General features: G+C 42.4%; 2 protein-coding genes across 2 annotated transcripts in view; one reads left to right on the top strand and one right to left on the bottom strand.

Annotated features, from left to right (window-relative positions):
- Nucleotides 1-353, top strand: part of T265_12901 (hypothetical protein) — a gene marked incomplete at both ends in the record, with an annotated part of 6057 nt that extends 5704 nt beyond the window's left edge. The window contains 2 exon segments of the mRNA XM_009166147.1: nt 70-222; nt 228-353. Coding sequence (XP_009164411.1) covers nt 70-222; nt 228-353 — 279 coding nt within the window.
- T265_01970 (hypothetical protein) overlaps nt 1-21595 on the bottom strand; it is a gene marked incomplete at both ends in the record, with an annotated part of 26212 nt that extends 4617 nt beyond the window's left edge. Inside the window, 11 exons of the mRNA XM_009166108.1 lie at nt 2236-2345; nt 4688-4790; nt 6589-6665; nt 7122-7208; nt 8070-8147; nt 12165-12261; nt 16367-16406; nt 20644-20754; nt 20787-20895; nt 20934-21125; nt 21509-21595. Coding sequence (XP_009164372.1) covers nt 2236-2345; nt 4688-4790; nt 6589-6665; nt 7122-7208; nt 8070-8147; nt 12165-12261; nt 16367-16406; nt 20644-20754; nt 20787-20895; nt 20934-21125; nt 21509-21595 — 1091 coding nt within the window. The remainder of the gene's footprint in view (nt 1-2235; nt 2346-4687; nt 4791-6588; nt 6666-7121; nt 7209-8069; nt 8148-12164; nt 12262-16366; nt 16407-20643; nt 20755-20786; nt 20896-20933; nt 21126-21508) is intronic.
- Nucleotides 21596-22450: the final 855 nt, after the last annotated feature.

The raw sequence follows: 22450 nt of genomic DNA, 5'->3' as shown, positions 1-22450 counted from the left end.
GTATCCCTGAATCTCAAAGGAGGTCCGTATCAAACTACAGTGCGGGCTGTTTCGTTGTATGGCTGTAAGACTTGGTCTATTCGGGCAGCGGAACTGAGACGTGTTCAGGTGTTCGATAATCGTTGTCTCAGGATCATATCTCGTGCGGGTTGGTGCCGGCGTGTCCGTACTGAGGCATTTAGAAAGCGAAGTCCTTTGGTATGCACTTTGCACCCACAAAGTGTAAGGTCATGCTCCTGGACATGCAGTCGCTGAACACGCCACTTACAACCCAGGGGGAAGCACTCGAAGTTGTGGAGCGTTTCACATATCTTGGAAGTTGTATTAGTTCCAACTGTAGTGTGACGGATTAGGTCAATGCATGAAACTGCATGGATCGGGTCTCGTTTGCTAATTTGAGACACCTATGGCGTCAAAGTAGTGTATCCCTGAATCTCAAAGGAGGTCCGTATCAAACTACAGTGCGGGCTGTTTCGTTGTATGGCTGTAAGACTTGGTCTATTCGGGCAGCGGAACTGAGACGTGTTCAGGTGTTCGATAATCGTTGTCTCAGGATCATATCTCGTGCGGGTTGGTGCCGGCGTGTCCGTACTGAGGCATTTAGAAAGCGAATTTCCGGTTGTGCGACGGGTACTTCCATTAAAGAATGTGTCCAGCACCACAAGCTGCGTTGTTTGGGACATGTGTTGCGAATACCGAACCATCGTTTGCCGAAGAGAGTGCTGTTTTCCATTCCCAATTCAGAGTGGCGTAAACAGAGAGGTGGTCAACCCTTGACTTGGCAGAGGAGTATGAAGGAGACCACGAAACGCTTGGGTGCTGTCGGTGCTACTCGCCTTCCAGGATGGGGACCGCATGATCTTCACTGAACCTGGTTGGAGACGCTGTAAGACATGGCTTCCAACCGATGTCAGTAGCGATCTTGTTGTCAATTTCTATCCAGATTGCCTGAATGAGTATTTGGAAGTGTATGGACCTCGGAATCGTTGTAGTAAGCTAGCACTAAGTCCCTTCCCCGTCCACCTTTATTCTTCTCTTCACAATAAGGCTTTCAGATAAATCATGGTTGTACGGCAGCGAAGGATCGATGCTGAACAGTGATGTTATGTTGTCGATGATGATGATGACCCCGCTTCATGAGAGCTCTATTTGGTGGTACATTTATCACATGTCTTGACCAGGGTGAATTTGCACTATTTCAGAGATTCACTCTCGCGCTTCAAAAGTGCACACAACTGAGTTACACTGCTTTTTGGCTGTTTGGTTGCAATCACGTGATAGAAGAACTGCTTCATAAGTGCGATATACATGACAAATGTATAGTATACAGCTGGATATTCACGCAGTGGTAAACACTTATTAACAGACTAGGTTAGTGTTAAGGGATCTGAACTGAAATCCACTTTAATCTCTCGTTTATGATGTTCTTCGCCCGCATGTGGCACACACATAATGGCTAGTGTTCAGGATATCGGTGTATTTCCCTTGAAGTGACATTACTTCTAAGGCTGATGAAAACTCTGTACGGCACACTACTGATTTCTACCTCTCTTGGGCCCATCAGATGGGCCTAGTCCCCTTATCTCCATCAGTGATGTGGAGGAAAATACTGTGAAACAGTGAGTATTATTTCGAAATAAAATAAAGTAGCCTTTTGGAAGAAAATTCAGTTAAAAGATATCGTAGACGAGGGTTTTATTGAATTTCATTTGGGTTTCCAGTTAACACCAACCTAAGTTGCTAATGTGTTCAGCTCTACAGGAGTTTAATTGGACGTTGAGCATAAATGACGGGAATTCGTTGACTAGGCATGTCTGGTGAGCTTCAAAAGGAAAAAACCGGTATTGAGCGTCCAGAATTTTCACTGACCTTATTCATGTTATGACAATGGTGTTCAGAGCCAACCGTTCGGTCAGTCGATGTTTGTGACCTGCAAAACCTGGTCTGAACTCCAAAATGTTCGAAAACTTTCCTCTTATAGAAACGCGTGAGCCATGTTCAGAGAAGAAATCTTTTCATTCTGATTTTTTCTACTCTAGTTGTATCTTGGCTTTCCGCCAATAATAGCTAGTTGTTTCCAAACCTACTTAAGTGAACTTTCGAAGCACAACCTGATTAACGGCACATACAACCTCCGACAAAGACGCAAGTCTTTAGAGGAGTGGCTTCATACACCTTTAACGTCAAGATTAAAAGCACATCAGAGAAATATCTGACCAAATAAAGTCAACATACATCTTCGCGTTCTCTCTAATATGTTGTTCTCGTTGTTGGCGGTCGTGCACTTTGCGGAGTTGCTCCTCACTGCTTCGCAAATATGCTCGCTCACGCGCCCGCTGGTGGGTCTAGACGGAACAAAATTAAAGTAGGCCAGAATGAGAATAGATTGAAGTCATGTTGTTCATCCTACAACCTATATTTGGATCCCAAAGTTCTGGAGGTGTCAATATGGTTGGCTGGAATAGCTGTTCATAGCGTTGGCAATGTGCCACAGCGTTGCTGAGTTGTACGCCAGTGAATGCAAACACGATGCCTTGGAGTAATTTATCTCTAGCTTGTTGATTTCCAAGCGCACTATAGTTCAGTGGGATCATAGAGAATAGGCGACTTTTTCTCAGTTGATTCCTGGTACTTGTATCTTTGAAAAGATCCAGTTGTTGCACGTTTCTGGCGAATAGTTGCCATGAAAGCGCAATGAAAAATGTGGTTTGTGATAATGCTAGATAGCCCAAAGTACATGCAATCGATTGAAAAGTTGGACAAAAGCCTTGCTAACCCGATTGATCAGTACTATACATCAGCTCAGATCGTGTTCAGAGCAAAGTAGTCACCCTATATTCAGTGATCATTGCATATGTTGAATTATCATCGAGTACTTCCTGTCGAAGCATCACGAACCTTGACAATCAGAAGAAGCACGCGGTAGGCCTGCGAAACCGTAGTATCGCGATTAAGAGTGTTCTCTTTTCATTCGATCCTATGGAACTACAATCACTGGTTCAGAATACTTCCAGACCACATTAGAGCTGAATCTTGCTTGATGGTACAGTCGCACTGAATACAGTAGTAGTCTATGTGGTATCAATAGGAAAACCTACTTGGATTTCTCCCTCAGTGACTAATTTGCCAAAATGAAATGGCATAAATTCACAAATCGATTCTCATAAAAACACCCAGCTATTGAAAACGCCTGATAAAGTATTCTTCTGTCTGCTGAGTAAGGAGCCGGGCGATAATCACTCATGCAGCCTAGGTTCATGTTTGGCTTGTTCGGTGGACTAGGACAGCAGTACTCCGTCAATGTCAACTCGCATTTCTGTTCAGGTGCAGTGCTATCCTGTACCAGCTCTATTCGGCCCTCCTCTGGCCTCCATGCCGATTTCCAATAAGTACTCAACTCTGACGCTTGCTGCTTATTCCGTCTGTACAAATAAGCTGAACACATCAGCTGGAAAACGCTTAGAACCGACCAAGAATTCATCGTTTTCGGAAAACGTTTGAAAACAATCGGTATATGTATTGGAGGACATTGCTGGGCACTTGATGTAATACGATAATTGCTCTAAGGTTTAAATAAGGCAAACAGCCAAGAACTGCACACCAGTATTGGCAAGCGTAAGAACAAGTAAAATCACCAAGTATTGTGCTCGTCAAAGCCGCGGTGATGCCGAGGCATTCGTTGAACACGGTACAAATAATAGATCTGGAGAGTGTAGAGGTCTTAAGAGGAGGACTGGGATCTACGCCCCGGCGGCTGATAGTCGATTCGGTGTAACCCACCGGGCATCACGGCGTCGGTAGAATCTAACTTGTGAAACTGGTGAATGAGTGTGTGTATTAGGTAGGCCAATTTGACACGTGACAGTGTGTGGTTGCCAATAGGGGCAGGATAATTAGCAAAACCAGGGGGTAGTAATCCCAACCCGATCAAAATTCCCAGAATCCCTCTCCCTTACACAACTATCGTAGCACTAACTAATCCGCACAAACGTATAAAAGGTGTAAACGACGTTCACGTGAAGCGAACCGGAACTGAACCAGAATCCATGTAGGTTCCCCATCGGTCTTAACACTTGCTGACCCATCTTAACAAACAAAACTCCTTAGCAGATAACTAACACCGATTTAGCCTGAGTTAGCTTATTGCTTCCTCTTTCGCCTTGAACCTCGACCAGTTTTTGTGTCAACAATCAAATGTTACCCAGCAATTGATCTATCGACTGTTTTCCAAACTTTCCCGAAAAAGCTGAAAATGTTTGGATGTCGCCGCTATGTGCTTTTCCAGCATTACTTCTTAGTAGTAGAAAAATCAAGTAGAAACCAGACCTGTCGAAAGTGAAGGTCTAAGGTAACTTACTGTTAGCAACTGCAGTGACCCAATTTATCAGTAAAGAAGACGTTTAGAAAAGTAATAACTTCACTTTCCCGATTTTACCTGCCTTGAAAATGATTTGGAATCCCCGAAAACGATATAACTCTAAGAAAAGCATAATTCGTTTACCGGGTATACAAATGCAAAACATGTGACGACAAGTGTCTTTTATCAGAAATCACAAAGAAAACCAAGTATACCAAAGAAATGGCTAGAGTCAAGACACAGGCTTTTCGAAGGGACAAAGCAGAGACAAATACTGACCATCTATTCACTCATCACACAAACCATACATTGCCACACGAATTAACTTACAATCTCTCTAGCCTCTTGCAGCTCACGTCTGTAGGTTTCCAACATCTTGTCCAATTCGCGCCTTCGTTCCTGCGCTTGTCTTAATCGCCGCTCGCGTTCCTCACTGTGAACGGGGAGAAGAAAATTATGCGTTTTGGTTAAAACATTCCTATCTTGAATCATACAGTGGTAACTGAAGCTCTTTACAAAAGTATCTAAACGACCATATGGATCTAGAGTAAACCCACTGGGTATTTCGTAGGTTCCTCCGCCGTTCTCTTTCATTCTTCTCAAGAAGCCGCTCTGATTTACGCTCACGTTCTTCCATACAGTATTTCAAGCGATCGCTGAAATTATATCGAACAAGATCATTGTCATTCTCATCTCTTTTGATTTGAAGACTGAATTATTTGCTTGGTATGCGGTCTCAGTACCCTTTGGAAGAGGTTTCTAAAAGTCTGGTGTGCTCTACGTGTGCACCTATTTGATCCACGCAAAACTCGTTCATACAGAGAGTCCTCTACGCAGGAGTTTGTTTCAAACTTATTTCAGCTGCCACTCCTGGCCTTGCCAACCAGCGATGGTGGTAGAAGCGATCTGACTACATGCGTGTTCTTGTACACCCTGCACAGTGAACAACGGAAATTCAATGGGTGTAACACTGGTCTGTCAACTTCATGGAGAAATAAACACTAGAACAAGAATCCACGTTGATGCTGGTACTATTGATGCGGATCGAAAGACCCTGATGCCCGTGAAATTGGCACCCGGGCTACGAAGTTACATCAGTCTGTTTCAAACAATCTAAAAGCCCTGTATGGGCTTCCTTAAGTGCCACTCGAATCGCAAACCTTAAACCCCAAACCGTCATTTTTACACCTTACGACGTACAGATCATCGGGATAGTGCATGACAGACAGGTGAAGAGCACTCTTAGTGGATCGAACCCCTGTCGTCTAAATGGAAGTCCGTGATATAATCCAGTCAGACATGTGGGCCTTTCCATAATATCTACAGGTAGGTGACCACTTCTTTGGTTAACTTTTGCTCAGTCGTTCTTTGGTTTTCTCAATGATAGGAAGAGGACAGTATAACCCAAGCAACTGTATCATTAAGTGACTACTCATCAAAACTAATGGATAGGTGCTTACTGTTCCGTGCCAATCTGATGTGTGCTAAAAACCTGGAAATAATAACGAAGAACTAAAACACAGCTCCCAGCAAAAAACTCGTGACAGCCCGATTGGCTAATCAGCTGCATCTCGCGTTACTTGGTAATGGCTCGTCTTGACTTGACGGATTATTTCCCTCTCTAAGTATCCTACCTCTATCGTGTAAGTAGTGTGATTTCTTTCGAGTTTTAATATTCGATTCCATCGTGTGAAGCTAGATCAACTTGTTAAACGGATTAGCAGCCGTGTACAGCAGGTCCACTCTTACTGTTGTACGTCAGAAATTCATTTCCATGATTGTCAATATGGCCTTCAATCAAGAGAACTAGGCCCCTGGCACTACGCGTGCCTTTTACGAAAAGCATTTAGCGGTACTTTTTAGTGGTTTCCACCTGATGCACCTTTTCCAGCGCACGGATCACCTGCTTTTGTTCTCATATTGCCCGCACCTAACTTATAAAGAGTGCATGTGAGTTTGAAGTACTAAGGACACAAACTGAAACGGACTTTCAATCATTACTGAGAGGCTGCATGCCTACGGCCTTCGTCTCATCCTCCTTGAAAGTATCCTCACAGATTGAGATCCATGACGAGTCTTACCGATCGGGAAGTTGCTGAGCTTGTTGTGGTACGTATAAAGCGCTGAAAAACATATCTGTACCGTTCTTAGGTTTTATCGGTGAAGTCTAAAATGTTTTACACCAAGCTGTCCGGGACAATTCTTTTACGATATAACAGTGTCGAACTTACCTTTGCTCATTTTCTTCATGACATTTTCGAAGCCAAAATTCACCATCCTTTGTTGTCGATGACCTGCATGAGGGATCCTAAACGAACGATGAAACTTAACAGTGAAGATACATGCATTTTACTTGAGTTGAACTACTGACCTACCCACTTATTCGTCCGTCACACGGATTACAAAAGGTGGAGCCGAGTTAGATGGATAGTGTGTATACGCTGGGTGTCGGTTGGAAATCCAGACAGAAATCAAATTGTATTCAAGCTGACCCGGATTAAATGCATTATAGTTGGGGAGTTCATTTGCCTCCAGATAAATGAGCAAATAAAGTCTTAACAAACGTCTCAAAATAGCGTGCTAATTTCGCCGTCATATAGATCAAGATAATGAATCCATCAGGAGAGGTAAACTTTTTCAGCAGGAGTGAAAAAGTATCTCATTGTTGAACGTATGTTGTTGAGCATATAACTACGGACGATGACATTGTCGCTTGGTGCTTTACACCCTGACATCGGTCGAGCTTATGGTAACCTCAACTTACGTTGGTAGGACCGTCGCTAGTCCTAGTGTCCGTGGGACTGGTTGAACCTTTTGGCATCCAGCGCACCAACGATCGTCTGCGGCTTTTCTGAAGGTCGACAAAATGAAAGTGAAAATCTGGAGCAAGACAATTAGCACCCTTATCTGGGTCACAGTGTTCTACTTAAAACGAATGGATATCATCGCCCGACTGGCAAATTCCATAATTTAACTGATCCGGGTGGTGGATATAACCAGTGGTTCCCCCTGTTGCACGAAGTTTCTGGCTTTTCCCTTTTCCGTTGTTATGTGCCGATGCAGAAAACTTGGAGCACAAGGACTACAAGCCACCGGATTTATAGTTGCCCTCCTCTGGGAGAACTACACATTCACTTGGCTTCTTGAATTGTAATTCAGCAAGAAACTCCCATTTAGAAGATGCTATTTTGGAAGGTTTTTCGAATCTCCCTTCGACTATATGTAGGTGTCAGCAATGAGCAGGCACGTTAGAAAACCCGTAGAAATTCTGTAGAACATTAAATGGACCAAAGGCTACTGGTTAAATACACTCATTTACAAACTGACTTAATGTTGGCTAGAGACTCAAATGACTCCAAACTGAATTGCTAGTTTGTGACATTCTTTGTCTACATGGGCCCATTAAAGGCCTATTCCAGTTTTATTCAATACAACATTGAACGCATTGCAATATACACTAGTGTATCTAAACAAAAAACGTTCATCAACAGAACTTCCTAGTTATCTAGAGATCAAACTAAAACCAAGAATAACTCAATGGAAATTCGAAGATGTTCAGTTTTTTGTTGCCCGTGTAACATTAGCTCCTGAAGGATGGTCAGCGAAGCAACATGATCACTGATTGATACTTTTAGTATTCAACCGTAGGAGAAGTATTAGGAGTACCTCAGAACAAACAAGTACCATTCGCTCGAACTGACTTGTAGCTCACCTCACGGGGAGTGCTCATGTTGCTATTACGGTTCTCCACGCGATCGAGTGATTGTGTCCTCGGGAGTTGTGCCGCATGCTGCAAACAGCGCTGATGTGCCAGCCGAAGCCTCTTCGCTTCCTGCAAACAAAAACGGGCTTGCCTCATTGTGAACGGCGGACTGTTTTCATACGGAAAAGGTGCGACTAGGACTTAGAGGAGTATATTAATTGAGCTGTATTAAATGAGAGTGCAACGTGTTGTAACAGGCTGCTGACTCAGATGGACAACTTTACAACTAGTGACTAGTCGGATTTGATTAATTACTGATCCTCGTGGAATATCGTGCTCTTTTTTTCCTAAAAGATACCAACAGGCTGCTCAAGAACTGTCACATTTAGACTTACTGCTTCCTTGAAACTTCAAGGCAAACCAAAGTTGAAACAAGTCAACAATATGATACCTTTACTGTTCATCCACTCAGGTTATTTACTATTTCCATGTTTATATCATTGTGTCTCTTTCTAGCACTCCGCAAGCTGTTTTATTGTTCGTAGTCTGAGGAGATTTGATTGTTTTGTTGGAAATTTTGCCCCGTAAGTGAAGAAGTCAAGAAACATTATAAAACCGTTTCATCCTTATTGGGAATCATCAGTCGTGTGCATATCGCAAAACTGCAGAAAGTCGCGAATCCGTGATCTACCGGCTGGTAGTTTGAACACCAAACCATCTGATAGCGAGCAGCTGATCAGCAGTGCACTTAGTTCGCACTTAGACAGGGTGTGGCGCTGCTGATCCTTGAATCACGGTATCCATATCACGTGGTTACACGTGCTGACTCGCCGCTTGAGCAACTTCTCCTCAGATGGAGGTTTCATCCACCGGGTGAATTTTTTCTCCCTCCTAGCTAATTATAGGTTATTGGTAGAGTCAGTCACAGCTGATCAACCGCTTGTGGCCGAATCGTTAGGGGTCCAAACTACCAGCCGGGAAATCGCGGGTTCCAGACCCCCTGGAGTGTCGTGAGATGCGCACTGATGATGAATATGAAACATTTGTACAATGCTTCTCGGCCCTTTATTAGAAATTGGTTTCTTTTGTAACACAATGTAGCTGATAGTATAAAATCTTCCTCTTTGGGAGATCTCGCAAGCTAATTTTTGGCTACAACTCAATAGATATTTTGCCACCTAGCGCGGGTCCACTGACTCCCTATTCCAGATGTGGTACCTATGAGAATTAACTTGAACCTTGTGCCAGCTTTTTACCCACCAAAAATTCCGAAAAAACCCAGTCTGTTGTTGGGTGAACTCACAGAAGCTCCCGTCACCAAGCTCCTCTGCTATGGAGATACCCGCAACCAAGACCACCTCTGTGCAATACCATGAGGATCGGCTCTGGACTGTCACTTACTGCCAACACACTCCAAAATATCAACACTAGGTGTCAGCAAGACTCAGATTTCTCCCCCAGAAAAGATCAGAACGCGAACTCTGTGCACTGATTTGCGTTCTGGTGCCGGGAACTAAGTGCGACTGAACTTCTTCCTGAATAATTTCTCTTTCTTTGTGTTCATCCGTTCAGCTCTACAGGCGTCGCTACTACCTGCATGATTCTCGTAAGCCTTTGCGGTCACAAACTGATCCGATGCACTGACTGGCTCTGTTCATTCATTCATTTCCAACAAGATGCTGGTATCCGTTGAGTTCTCGATTTTTGGTTTTTCGTTATCTTCTCAAGATTATCGGCGAGAAAAACTGCGCAATATATAACCTTTGTACAAGTACTGGTGAATACACCTGAAGATGATAATAATGGTGATGGTGATCTGCTGTCCTTACTGTGGAGTTCTTGGGTCCAGGGTGTTTTGAACCCACGACCTTCTGACCAGTACTTTGAAAAAATTAGCCTTTCGAACAGGAGCATCTTATTACCAATAATGCTTTGATGCGTGTTAAAGTGTCACTGATTAGACCGCTTATAGGGTTCTACTAAAATTGATTTTTTCGAATGATTTCTAGGGTCGCATTTTTGGAGTGGAATTCCAAGCGCAGTAATCCCTGGGAGTTAGTATTGTGCACGGTACTAGTGGTATTGTTCAGAGAGTGGTCTTTGTTTTGAAGCCTTGCAGTACAACGTCATGGATTCACTCCACAAAATTCAATGTTCAGTTCTATTAGTGAATAGAACAATGCGTGTTAATACTTGCATGTACAATTGGTCAAAGTGATACTCTTTATTAAGAGAGAACACACCGACCACAACAAGACAACATTGGTCTTTTCTGTGAGCAACCGCTACATAAAATTTTCGACCACAGGATGATCGGTTCTTTTGGAGTAGTATCTATTTCGAAGCGAACTACGTATGATAATGTCTAACACCGGTTACATACACAGAATTTTAACTGATTACTCCTGCGTTCCTGAAATATATATGCCTGATGATTTCGACCATCGTTAAACTCCTCTGTTTCGGGGCCAACGCTGAAATTACCCTACGATCTAATCACTTGCTGAACAGTAGACTGTATATGCACATTCAAAAACGGAGGATAACAGCTTATCTAGTTCTGACATTGCTGGGAATGGCGGTAGAAGTCCGTACTGCCAACTTATCTAGTAAACGATTTGGTTCAATTGTTCCAGTGAGGCAGCCAACTGCTGGTAAACTGGACTACACTGTTTTGTTCGAAGTAGTTCATCACATATGTAGGATGATTACCTCTAGTGAAAAGGTATAAATGATCATAGCACTAACCTACCTAATGGTATTCCCTAGATGAGGGTCTTTTGTTACTGAAGAGCGCATATCCGCAGGAAGAGAAAATTAGGAGGGTCACAAGTATTTCCTCCTTTTAGGCGTTGCTTAGTTGGAAATCTCGAGTTTACTTCAGTCAGGTCGGCATATTCTTTGAGTATGCTTCAAATAGACCATCGCTTGACTCAATCGAATGTTGCAAACAGCGAGCAGGTGCATATGGGAAAAAGCAATAAGTTGATGGGTGCACATCCACTAATTTCACAGGTGAGCCCGGAAACTTGTATAGCTCATCTTTAATCAGTAACATTCGATTTTCCATACGACCAAGTCAAATCATTTAATCGAAGACCTGGAATAAAATTAGTCGTGCAAATGGAGTTGTCAGTTTCAGCCCTATAATCCGGCTGGAATCCGAAAACATCGTGTCTAGCCAGCGCATACAGTCTAATTAAGACCCTATCCGTGAGGATTCACTGAGCCTGCCGCACTCAGATTTTTCATGCCCTTGGTCTAGACGAATGTTCAGATATCTTATTATAGTTGTGCTTCCCACAGGAGTTAGGAAAATCGTGGAGGGCTTCTCCGACACATTGACGCCAATGAATAGCATCTGAAGCTGTGTCACGCACCTAGAAAACTTACCAAAACAGCCACTATAAAAAGATGCTATGGTAAAGATATAGTGGTTCTGATGACGATGGTCATAAAGGCTAAATCGCTCACTAGGGTTAACTTTTCCAATAAAGCAAGAGCTAAAATTCCACGCTACATACAAGCTCCATACTTTTTTGACAGACACTAATGTTCAACATTTATATTGACATTGATCACTAGTTTAAACTTAAGCAAGCTTGATTTCAAAGAATAAACTTGTTTAAGCTCTAGAGCCATGAAACCTTGGAGTTATTCACAGTGCTATTCAGCTTGATAGGATAACCAGTGTCTCATTTGCCTTCTAGTTTATTACAGTACCCCGGGGAAGTTGGTGATATCGTCAACTGAACGTTCTGTGTTTTCAAACGTATTAGACCGCAGTGTAATCGACTAACAGTGTCGCACATTATACATGTGCTTCAATAATGTTTACTTGCAATGCATATCATCAGTTTGAATTTCTTTGATGAAATCCAAGGAACACTCCTGTGTCGTCTCCGGTAAAACTCTGTTGGGCTTAAAATTTGGTCAAGTTTGTCAAACTGGTTCGAAATGTCCAAAAGTCCTTAAAACACCAAATGAATTTTCCCATTTGAACCCAGACTCTGGCAAAATCAAGTGAATTTGATCAGTGGCTGATCATCGACCGGCGTCAGTGTATTGGACTTGCTCATTAAGAAAATTGGTTGAATCACTCACTTGAGGTGGAAGCTTATTCAGCAAATTCTGGTACTTTTCTGGCAGGGTCTGCTGGGCTGAATAACATCTGTCCGGCAAATTCTGGACTAGGTCAGCTCTAAAAAACGCAGGAGAGACGAGGGGTTTACTGAAGTGACGCTTGAATCAAGTGAGGTTGACTTTGATATCCCGATTTTGAATAGCATTTTATTGTTTCTTGGTAGATTGTAAATCTGGTTGCATCCTACTTCCATAAACGTCAGCAAGAACATACATATCAGTGGTACCGTACAGTGATATTTTTGAAAATATGTTAAGCATTCAAGAGGAAACCCGTAAAATAGAAGCACTCCAGTTGAGAAAATAATTTGGGTAGCTCGGTATTTTGCTCCCTCGCGGCCCAGCTACTCAGAACGGAAAAACAGACAACTTTTGTTTTTCCCGAACGAACCAGTCAAGATTCTCCCTAGGCCAGAGGACTAGTTTTATCATAGATATCCCAAAGGGAGATACTTCTCGTATCAATCATTACATGTGGCTTCAAGCAACAGGTCACACAAAAACCTAACACTCATCATTAGTTGTTTCCATGATCAAGTTTAAACATAGAATAAATTCACAGCCAACAGAAAATCTATACGTGGCACATCTGAGTATAAGACATATTTCTTTCTGAGCTTCTGTCTGAGAGATGACATCTGGCTTTCGAATAAAGGCCAACTGGCAGATAGTTGCAGGACACGAATTTACCTTTGTACATAGTCCTCCCTACTTTATGATAACCAAAGGTATACACTATTGATGAGCTGTAATACTCTGTGATGATAAACCAAGTGGTTTGTTTAGAGTACTTTTTAGCTCCCTGACTCTGCAGGGAGTAAGACTCACGTGAACAATAGTAAAATAACTCGTTTTTGGTCTGATTGGCTGTCACGCGCAGCCTAGAAATCGGTTCCACCGGAAGCTGTACTCATGACTGTCCAATAGTGCAGCACTATGCTCAAGCCTCAGACTGCGTTTTTCAAATACTCCTGCATGGTGTCCCTCCTCAAACTTTCCTAACGACTCTGAGCTAAGTTCAAAAATTCCCTACCATTCACTGGGAACGGTTTGAAATGGAATAAATCTCTTTCTGGGTTTTATTATGTTTCGCCAAAATATGATTTCTGAACTAATGAAAAGACGCCGTAAGAATAATTTGTCATTATCTGAGGAGTTCGCTTGTTTGTGGAGCTTCGGAATGTCATCCACTCATCCAGATGACTGGCAGTTACCTTTAAAATCGACAACACCGAGGAAATTTGTGCCCCTTTTGTAATGAAGTGACTTTTAGCTGTGATTTTTAAACTAGAGCGGAGAAAACAATACGGCTGGACGAAACGGGGGATCTCTGTGTTGACACTTCGACGAACTAGACAGTAACCGGGTCAATTGATGGAAAACCGGTTTTTGAATGTTTCACTGGTCCTAATAAACCATGTTGTTTGGTGGAGAAATGTAGACCTGGGTAGATTTGTCCTTTTAAATGAAAATGAATCGGCTGGATAGCTTGAGAAAAAATGGTCAGACGCAATTACCACTTCGCTCCCTAAACCAATAAAAGTGTTCATTTGCCTACATGAATTACATTTTCAATGTGGAGATATTTCACAGAATGTTTGCGATGTTCCTAAACGTTGCCACAGTACGCAAGGCACTTGTTAGTATCACAAGTTTCTCGACGGAAACCTACTTCAGGCCACACTACTTCACTGCTGTTTTCAAAGTAGAGCAGCACGTTACAGACGTTAACATGGTTTCCGTCAATAGTGGTCTAAAGCTTAATGCTACACTTCTCGCGACTGGTCGTATTGAACTTTGGCACGGTGACACCACTTGTTCATCGACGATGGAGAATATGTTCGTAATACATACTAATTGTGTGGTATCACTGTTTAGCACACACACAGTAAGGACGGAAATAGATTTGTTGTTGTTCCTCTCGCGCGCTAAGGGCATATGCGCCTGTCACTCGATAGGCCCATCCCCTGGATCGGTGGTGGTTTGAACGTAAAAGGTCACTCCTGCTGTACGTTTTTTTCTGACCCAAATAAAGTGGTCCCGAATGATCTGAAAAACGCATATGAGTAACAAATGGAACAAGTTATTAATTTATTACACCTTTTTGTTGATACGATAATACTTATCCAAAGGGTGCATAAACCTCAATGAGAGCATGCTCATTTCACCCTATTTACCAAACACGTTGATCAGTGGCGAATTCTTCCCATGTCCTTTTTGAGAGAACGCGGAGGAGTGTTCTCTATGACTTTCACTCTCAAGTTCGTTCCAAATACTTTGACATGAAAAGATACATTGGGAACGAAAATTAACGTCTGCTGCTATTTGATTAATTTTAAACTTGTTAAAAGCATTGGTGAAGAATTACCTCTGCTTTTCCTAACCTGATGGCTCGGTTTTGATCTAAAATGCACATACAGTGGAAAGAAGCAAATGAAACTTGACTTGCCCCACAAAAGTGTCTAATAAACGGCAGGACAGTTTCTCAACGAGTCGTATAGTGCAATGAATCAAATGGATGAGATGGACCTAGTTCCATCCATATGAATGGCTCCGTTGAGTGGCACAGTGAACGGAAAAATATACAGACAAGAAACCTCACATATGGCTCACCGTCTGAGAAACGAATATGATATCACCAGAAGAGAAACCCTTGTTGCAAGACAAGTAACCTGTTAGGCCATAAACCCTAAGGTGATTTTGAGTGGGACTCAAATAACTGACGGTCCTGGATGGGTTACTCTTACCGACTTCTTTATTACCAAGTCTATCTGCTTTAATATATGCTGGTTTTGGATCCATCAGCTCACTGTATTTGAGGTAGTGATACGAGTATTAGCAAGTAATTGTTGACATCTTCTTAGCCTTATTGTTTGGCTGCATACCCATCTAAACCCCATGCGCACCATGGAAGAAACACGGTTAATACTACTATCACAAACTAACGGTGGCAGTTTAACTCGCTGAAAGGCTTGAAAATGGTGGCAACGCATTATAGGATGTGGGTAGAAGGCACCGTGAAAAAATATAGGAAACAAGCGATTCAAAGCGATTTAGAGACCATATGTTTGAACAACCAAGCAGTTTTCCAGCCGCCAGCACCCGGAATCCCACTTAAGGGTGAGTTTTGAATCCAGATCACTTATTCACGTAATTGTCATTTAAAAAGCGGAAATTCCTCAAATGAACATGCATTTGCTGACCGTTTTCGTAAACCTGCTGCAAATGAAACCACGTAACTCGGTAGCGAATTATAATCAAAACCTTAAGCATTTATCAGGAGACATTTTATATGATGAAACACATGTCAACTACAGAATATCTGTCGCCAATTTCTGGGAGGATTCTGTCGAACAGAAGCAGCCCGTGGGAGAAATCGTCCGGTTTTCATAAACTTATTCCCTCCAGGGCCACATTATCCTGGGCTGCTTAACCCACAGACCGCTGCTGTGGTAGTTAACTGGTCAATTTCATTGATGGTCTTGGTAAAATAAAAGATCCAATAAACTCTGTAACAATAACTCTACCTTAGGTCATACAAATCATGTGTTTTTTAATCAAGTTGAAATAAAGAGCACGGAGCTCTCCAAGCCATATACATGAAGGCAGTGCTGTGCTAAATACTCCCATTTACATGTGAATCTGTCTTTGATGACAGGCTCAGCTGGATCCAGTCGAAACTCACGTTTGTGATGTCGAAGAGCTTTCAGCAGACTTATGGGCAATGTTTCACGTCTATACAAAGGGTTGCAATTTGTAAACTGTTCACATTGGCTTATGTGCAATAAAACACATCATAAACAGATCATCATAGCGGCACACCAGTCTGGAAATAAACGACACCTAAGTTTGCTGAATAGTTTGTGGCCTCAAAAGGCTGGCGACAATAACTGGGACACGAAATACACTTTGCAAATTTGAAAACTCTTTCACAAGTTGCTGTACACGCGCATTTATAGCGCATCACTTTGGAGTCCTTTTCGTTAGTCAGTTTTAGAATTGTGACGTCGAGCCTGCAGACTGAGGTTTCTGCTCCGAACCTGTTTCATCCAAAAAACCCAGGTTTATGCAAGGATAAGCGGTCAACAAAAACATGTGGCAACATATTTTCCCCCTCAGTTGTGACCAAAAATATTTGGAGGATTTGTTATCCCATCACTCACTTTATGGCTGCACCCTTGTTTGAACTTTCTGTCTGCTGAGCTGGAAAAATTGAGAAAACAAACTTTGCGTACTTTAAAAGTATGTGCATTAGAGACAAACATTTTTCCGGTTAAGAAATTAGCCAAAAGAAAGAAAACAAACACTCTCAGGCAGCACGATGGGCATCTTTAAGTGAAGAAGTAAAATAATTGATAATCATGCTTTAGTCAGTGTTCTTCCATTGTACACAGATGTGTACGTTAATTCCTTTTAAGTGTTCAGTAAAAAGACTCAGTCATCACACAACCACATTTGGATATATCTTACAAAAACCAAAAAGTGTGCCTTCCAGCTAGCCCAAAACCAGGACCAATTTGTTTCATTCACTCTTTGGGTGGCCTATTGTGTTGAAAGACCAATTATTCACGAAGACGGTGGATTCAAAGTGTGCTTACTTTTCAGTTATTGCTTCTGAAGTACATCCTGATTGTAAAACGATGTGAACCAATGAAAGTGATTATCAGGAAGGGTTCTTGTTGCTCAAGGCATTTCATAACATACAAAACTGCATAAGATCAGGAGATGTGTGAATTCAGTAGCATTTGTTTTACCCGTTCTTGACAAAATTACGTGGCCAAGTTCTCCCAGTTAGCGGCACCTCATTTGCTGTTGGTCCGTTTAAGGCGGTAAGTCATGCACATACTTAGTAGCCCATAAGGTTATAAATACGGAGCGATTAGAAATGCGAGATTCTTTGCACTAAGGTCCATTATTTAAAATTCCCCGGCAGCAGTAACTGACTGGTGAGCCCCAAACATATATCATGGACACACTGCTACAAAAAGAACTGTAACAGTGATTTTTTAACATACCTCTCCCTCTACCAGAATTACCTGTTGATAAGAAGAGCCCACAAAAAAGGAATACGCCTCCTTTACTGATAGAGAATTCCCAGAAGCTTCTTTCTTAGCATATTTACTTCGAAAGAAAAAGGTCATCGCAGCTGGTACTAAGAAAATTAATGGCTCTTTTATCCACATCTGCATGCTACAACACCACTTAGAATAAACCTCACAAAACTTTGATGCCAGCGTTCTTTTGATACATTTGTATTTGCACTTTATCGCTATTAGTGAACCACATTTGAAGCATACGCACTTGCAACTTCTCGGCCGCCCTTATCTTAGAGTGTTCTCACCTATACAAACTTTCACTACACAACTCCGAATCCTTTACGAGCCGTAGAATTAGTTAAACCAGTACAGCCTTCCAAGTTTTTGTGGGCTGTAGCATCTGACCGTTTAATTCCTGGGGGGTAGAAAATGCGGTATCAATAACTTTGTCGATATTATAATAAGGGTATATCACCTGTGAAATAGAACCATACAGAAGTTCAGTTGAAGTTGAATGACAATCCCATTTTTCATGCCCATCAATGTGTAGCAATTTCATAGACGTCCGGTACTGTCGTCATTGTGTGTAAATCTGTCTGTTGCTTAAAGCAGCCTCCCCAAATAACGGTTCTACTGACCGAACTGCATAAAATCGCTGCATCATTAAGACGATAAACCTGAGGATGAAGCTCCATTTGCTTAACTGTACCCTATAAGTGACAAATCTTCCCGCCTCCTGAATACATGATTTCCCTGACTGACATGCCCCCACTGATTGATCGAACTTCTGTTGCCTAATTAAACGCTTGACAAAACGGTTCCCGGTTACAGTTGAGAAGTTGGTATTTCATGCTGGGTTGTTGGTTGTTGTTTACAGATAGATCACCTGGCACAGTTTACCTCTTCTCGTCTTTCATGTCTTCTGAGCTGGGTCGTAATATCAATATGGAGCCAGGTTTTATTAATTCTGCGGTTCATCTTGCGCTTAGAATCGGATGGCATTGAAGAAAAGACAACATTGGTGGGTAGGAAGTCCCGCATACGATTGACAAATAGTGAGTAGAAGTATGTCCAGGAGTCTGATTCTAAGCTACTAGTCAATTATCACTAACACTGTGTTTGATGTGCTGGAATTACCTCACTACATACTCTATGTGCACTAAAAAAGTAGAACTTAATGAATTTCCAGCCCCATAGTACGTGTAGCCAGTTGTATATTGTTTTTTGTTTCTGTGCACTCTAAAACATTGCATTCTGTATATTTCGCCTGATCTTGAATTGGTAGCATGTCAGTAAAATTTTAACTCTGCGACTGTTTTCACCGCAGTTAACTTGTACGTCTGTTGATCAAGGATCTCAAAGTAATATTTTGGTAATCTGTGAGGTGTTTCTGGCGGAGATTCTAGACATTTGATCTCGTGGGGCCATGTGACCCATCCTCGAACCGAGCACTCAAGCTTAGGTCTGATGTGGAATTTGTTTATTTGCCTTTGTAGGCACCCACCTAGTCTACAGACAGCATGCCGTAAGGGCGAGGGGATTTGAAAGACAGTACAAGATGTTTCTGCGAGTCTGCTCTGTGTTTCTATGTATAAGAGCCACTCGTTTTCTCCACAATGGACAATGTCCGAGACGTTAGAAATAATCCATAGTGCAACCGAGAAAATTTTATAGAATTTTTAGCCCTGGTTTTTAAGTTTCTGTTTTTCTGTCCTTTGAAACAGTATCCAAGTCCAACGTGGTATGATAAGTTCACCGTGGTAGTTGCAGCTTAAATCTGTATACATTTTATAGTGAAACACACTATTTTTCATATTATTTATTGAGCCTTGAGGTATAATTTTGTGTACTTATTTGCCTTATACAACGGCGTGCTGAAGGACCAACTTGCTTTCGGTTTCCTCAAGCAAGCCACATCCACGAACAGACACTATACTTAAGAAAGCACGGGGCTTAAACCCCTGCCCGCGGTGCCACAGCTAGTTACTATGTTTCTGCCGAATTTTTGTTGTCAATTTATGTTTTTTAAGCTCACTGTACAGTCTGAGCCGAGTGCTATCATGAGTGTTTTGTGCCAAATATATTCACCTGGTTTGTCTTGGCTGAAGTTTTAGCATGTTGGTAATTCATTTCAATAGCCAGTTTATTCCAATACACTGAGGAGTACCAACAACAGCAGTTGTTTCAAATGCGTTAGCAGCATGATAAGACAACGCTCTTCGGCTCGATCGCTACAACAAATGGGGAAAATGGAGTGTTCGGCCATTAGTCACAGTTAAAATTACCCCCAGTTCTAAGCAATTGAATGTGGTGAATGACAGATACTGTTTGTGTGTTCTCTCTGTTCAAAACAATCGCTACTGTTATCGTGTCCATAAAATGACGAACCCCTGCTTTGTGTGGACCAAATAGAATCTGGACGTTGCAGGATACCAACATTCGTGGGCTATATAGATTGCCTCTTAGAGCAGAGGACACTACAAACGCTTATAGATAAGGGGCCATAAAAGTTAGAACCAAATTAGATACGATGCAACTGGAATGTTAGCGGCGAGATTACGGCATAAGAACATCAGGTAAAGTAGACTGCGCAAGAAGCCTATCGTAGATTTTGCTGTTAGGGGGGGTCACAAAGAGGCACGCGCACAGAAGCCATTAAAAAACTAGCTGGTCCCGACGAATAAGAAATAAATTTTAACCGCTTGATCAGAAATCATTAAAAACAGGACTACAAACAATTATACCAATAAAAGTGATGCGGAAGAGCATCAGAAAGATTCAACAACTTTTGTCTCAATATTCTCATCGGCTCATTGGAAATGGACACTGTAACTTGAACGCCTGGATTTCCCGTCAAGGGATTCTGAGAAACGGTAGTTTGATGTCGCACAACACCGGAGACCTCAGGTGTTGCAGAAAGCTCATAATGATGATTTAAAATTTTCAGTTAACACCGAAAAAAGTGATCAATAACTCCATCACTATGCGAACAGAAGAATAAGTGAAACACTTCTGTGTATACGCGACCTTTTAAAGCCATCCCATTAAGCGAGATTAGCTCCAAACTCGAGTTTCTTAGACCCATGTTGGTCTAATTGGCTTTCCTAAGACACGAGTTCCATCTAGCACGCGCCTGTTGCAAAGTAACGTTTTCAAATGGATATGGTTTATGTGTATCCAGAAAGGCTTCACTTCTAACTTTTGGAAGCGTCCGCACTGAAATTTTTGTCGCCGCACGCCGCACACCAATAGTCGTAACACTCAAAACAATTGTTTTGAAGTATTAAATTAGCAGCTGGTTACCGCAGTGTGCTCACCTCCTCCTAGAACAATTAATCATCAACCTGGCAAAAGTTGAAATTCGTAAATTAGGCCGCATTTTTCGACCACTTCAAACGACTTACACTGTTCAACGCTAGAAGGCTTCCGATCAGGATCAGTGGAATTTCTGCTGGAGCTGTTGGTGTACCTTTTAATCAGCCGAGCTCTTTCTAGCCGTGCTTTCATTAGCTTTTCTACAGCAAATAAACATTCGATAAAACAATACCTTTCCTTGTATTTTCATGCTGAACAAACATTTCTTCCAACTTCTTATCCGGAAAATTCTTATACGTGGCAGAAAATTCCTCTTTGGACTTGAATAACAACTCAACTGGCTGCCAGAGACATTGTTCTGTATTCAGTTGGAAGTTACCCTAATATTCAGCTTTGCGCATGCCTCTAGAGAACGGGGACTGGTCAGAACGTAACGACAGGTTTGAAACTGGGTGTCGTCAAAATTGTATAGGTTAATGTCAGGTGGAGTGCATTCTTCTGTTTCATTTCCACTCATTCTATGATGTAAATTGGACTTTGAGGCTCCAAATATACTTGCAAAACTGTACGACTGAAGGAACAATGCGTGGAATTTTAAATATCCTCCTCTAATGAGTTTACAACGCTGGTGAGGTAAAACGAAGAATTTAGTTCAAAAAAGTTCATGGAGCGTTTGATCTAGAGGTCTAATGCTCCTTGAGCCAGGTGCGTTATTTTCGCCTCTCCGTGGTGGAGTAAGCAGCTACAAGCAAAGGAGACAGTCATAACGGGACTGTTAGGATAAACTGTGCAGCATAAAAGATAAATACGTAAGCTTTCACCTGCGTGTGAAATTGATGTGCGCAATTCGGACAGACCCACCTTCACTGATTCACTGACTGATGCGAAAGATCGAGGTTTTGCTCAGGTTTAACGGGTCGCTTTTGTTCCTGTCGGTCGGTGGCTGTCGTTCACCCGAAAGGCACAAGTAAAAAAGGGTGTAGCACTGCTCTTCGTATTCTCAGCGCGGGGCAGTATGCTTGCCAGCGCGAGGGTTCGCATAAATAAGTGTCTAATAGTGCTTTACATTAGGTTCGGAGGAAGGTCATTACACGCATCTACTACGAGAAATGAGAAAAAACTTTGTCTAATGAATGTGGGTGCTATGAGCTTGAAAATTTTCTTACTATATCGTCGTGTGTTTGCTGTGTCAGCGGTGAAAAACCCGTTTGCCAAGTATCCCAATCAGATAAACGCCTGATCAGTGAGTTGGCCTTCTGAATGCGGTCCGCCCGCTCCAGGATCTTCTGTGCGTCATATAGGGAAGAAAGGGTGACGAGAAGTCCAAGAGTTCGCCTGCTTCCCTTCTGGCGTAACAGTTCTGCGTGGAGCGATTGGTCAGGCTTGGTGAGGACATTGCTCAGGATTGATTGTGCTAGCTTTGCTGGCGTGATTTTTCCGGAGAATGGCCCACAGCTTATCAATCTGTTTTCCCTTAGGCGCCTATCCACTAAAGACGCCTGTCCACTAAAGACGCTGTGGCGGTCCTTATAGCAGCGTCAGAGAGTTGTATTACTTTCTTCGCAGCCAGAGGGCCCGGTGTGGATATCGCGATGTGCTCGTTCAGCGAAGTAAGTTCCTTGCCAACTTTCATTCAAGTCGCTGCATTCTTAGTGTCTGAATCCTCCAGTGCCTTTGAGAGACGCTCCAACTTCGCGTCGAGCATCACGGTCAAAGCGAAACACTGACATCGGCCTTTCTGAATCTGCAGAGGGAAGTGGGTACCGTTTTTGGGGCTCTCCTCTTGGCCGCGGTATGCATTGCACCCTTAACGTAGAGGCAGCTGGGGCAGACAAACGGGTTAGGAGAGTCAGCTAGTCGGCTTATCTGGTCGTCCTGTAAACCCGTGCATTTAAA

The sequence above is a fragment of the Opisthorchis viverrini genome (genome assembly GCF_000715545.1).
Source record: "Opisthorchis viverrini unplaced genomic scaffold opera_v5_22, whole genome shotgun sequence".
Lineage (NCBI taxonomy): Eukaryota > Metazoa > Platyhelminthes > Trematoda > Opisthorchiida > Opisthorchiidae > Opisthorchis > Opisthorchis viverrini.
Note: the sequence above shows the minus strand (reverse complement) of the source record. Positions and strands in the feature narration are given on the sequence as shown.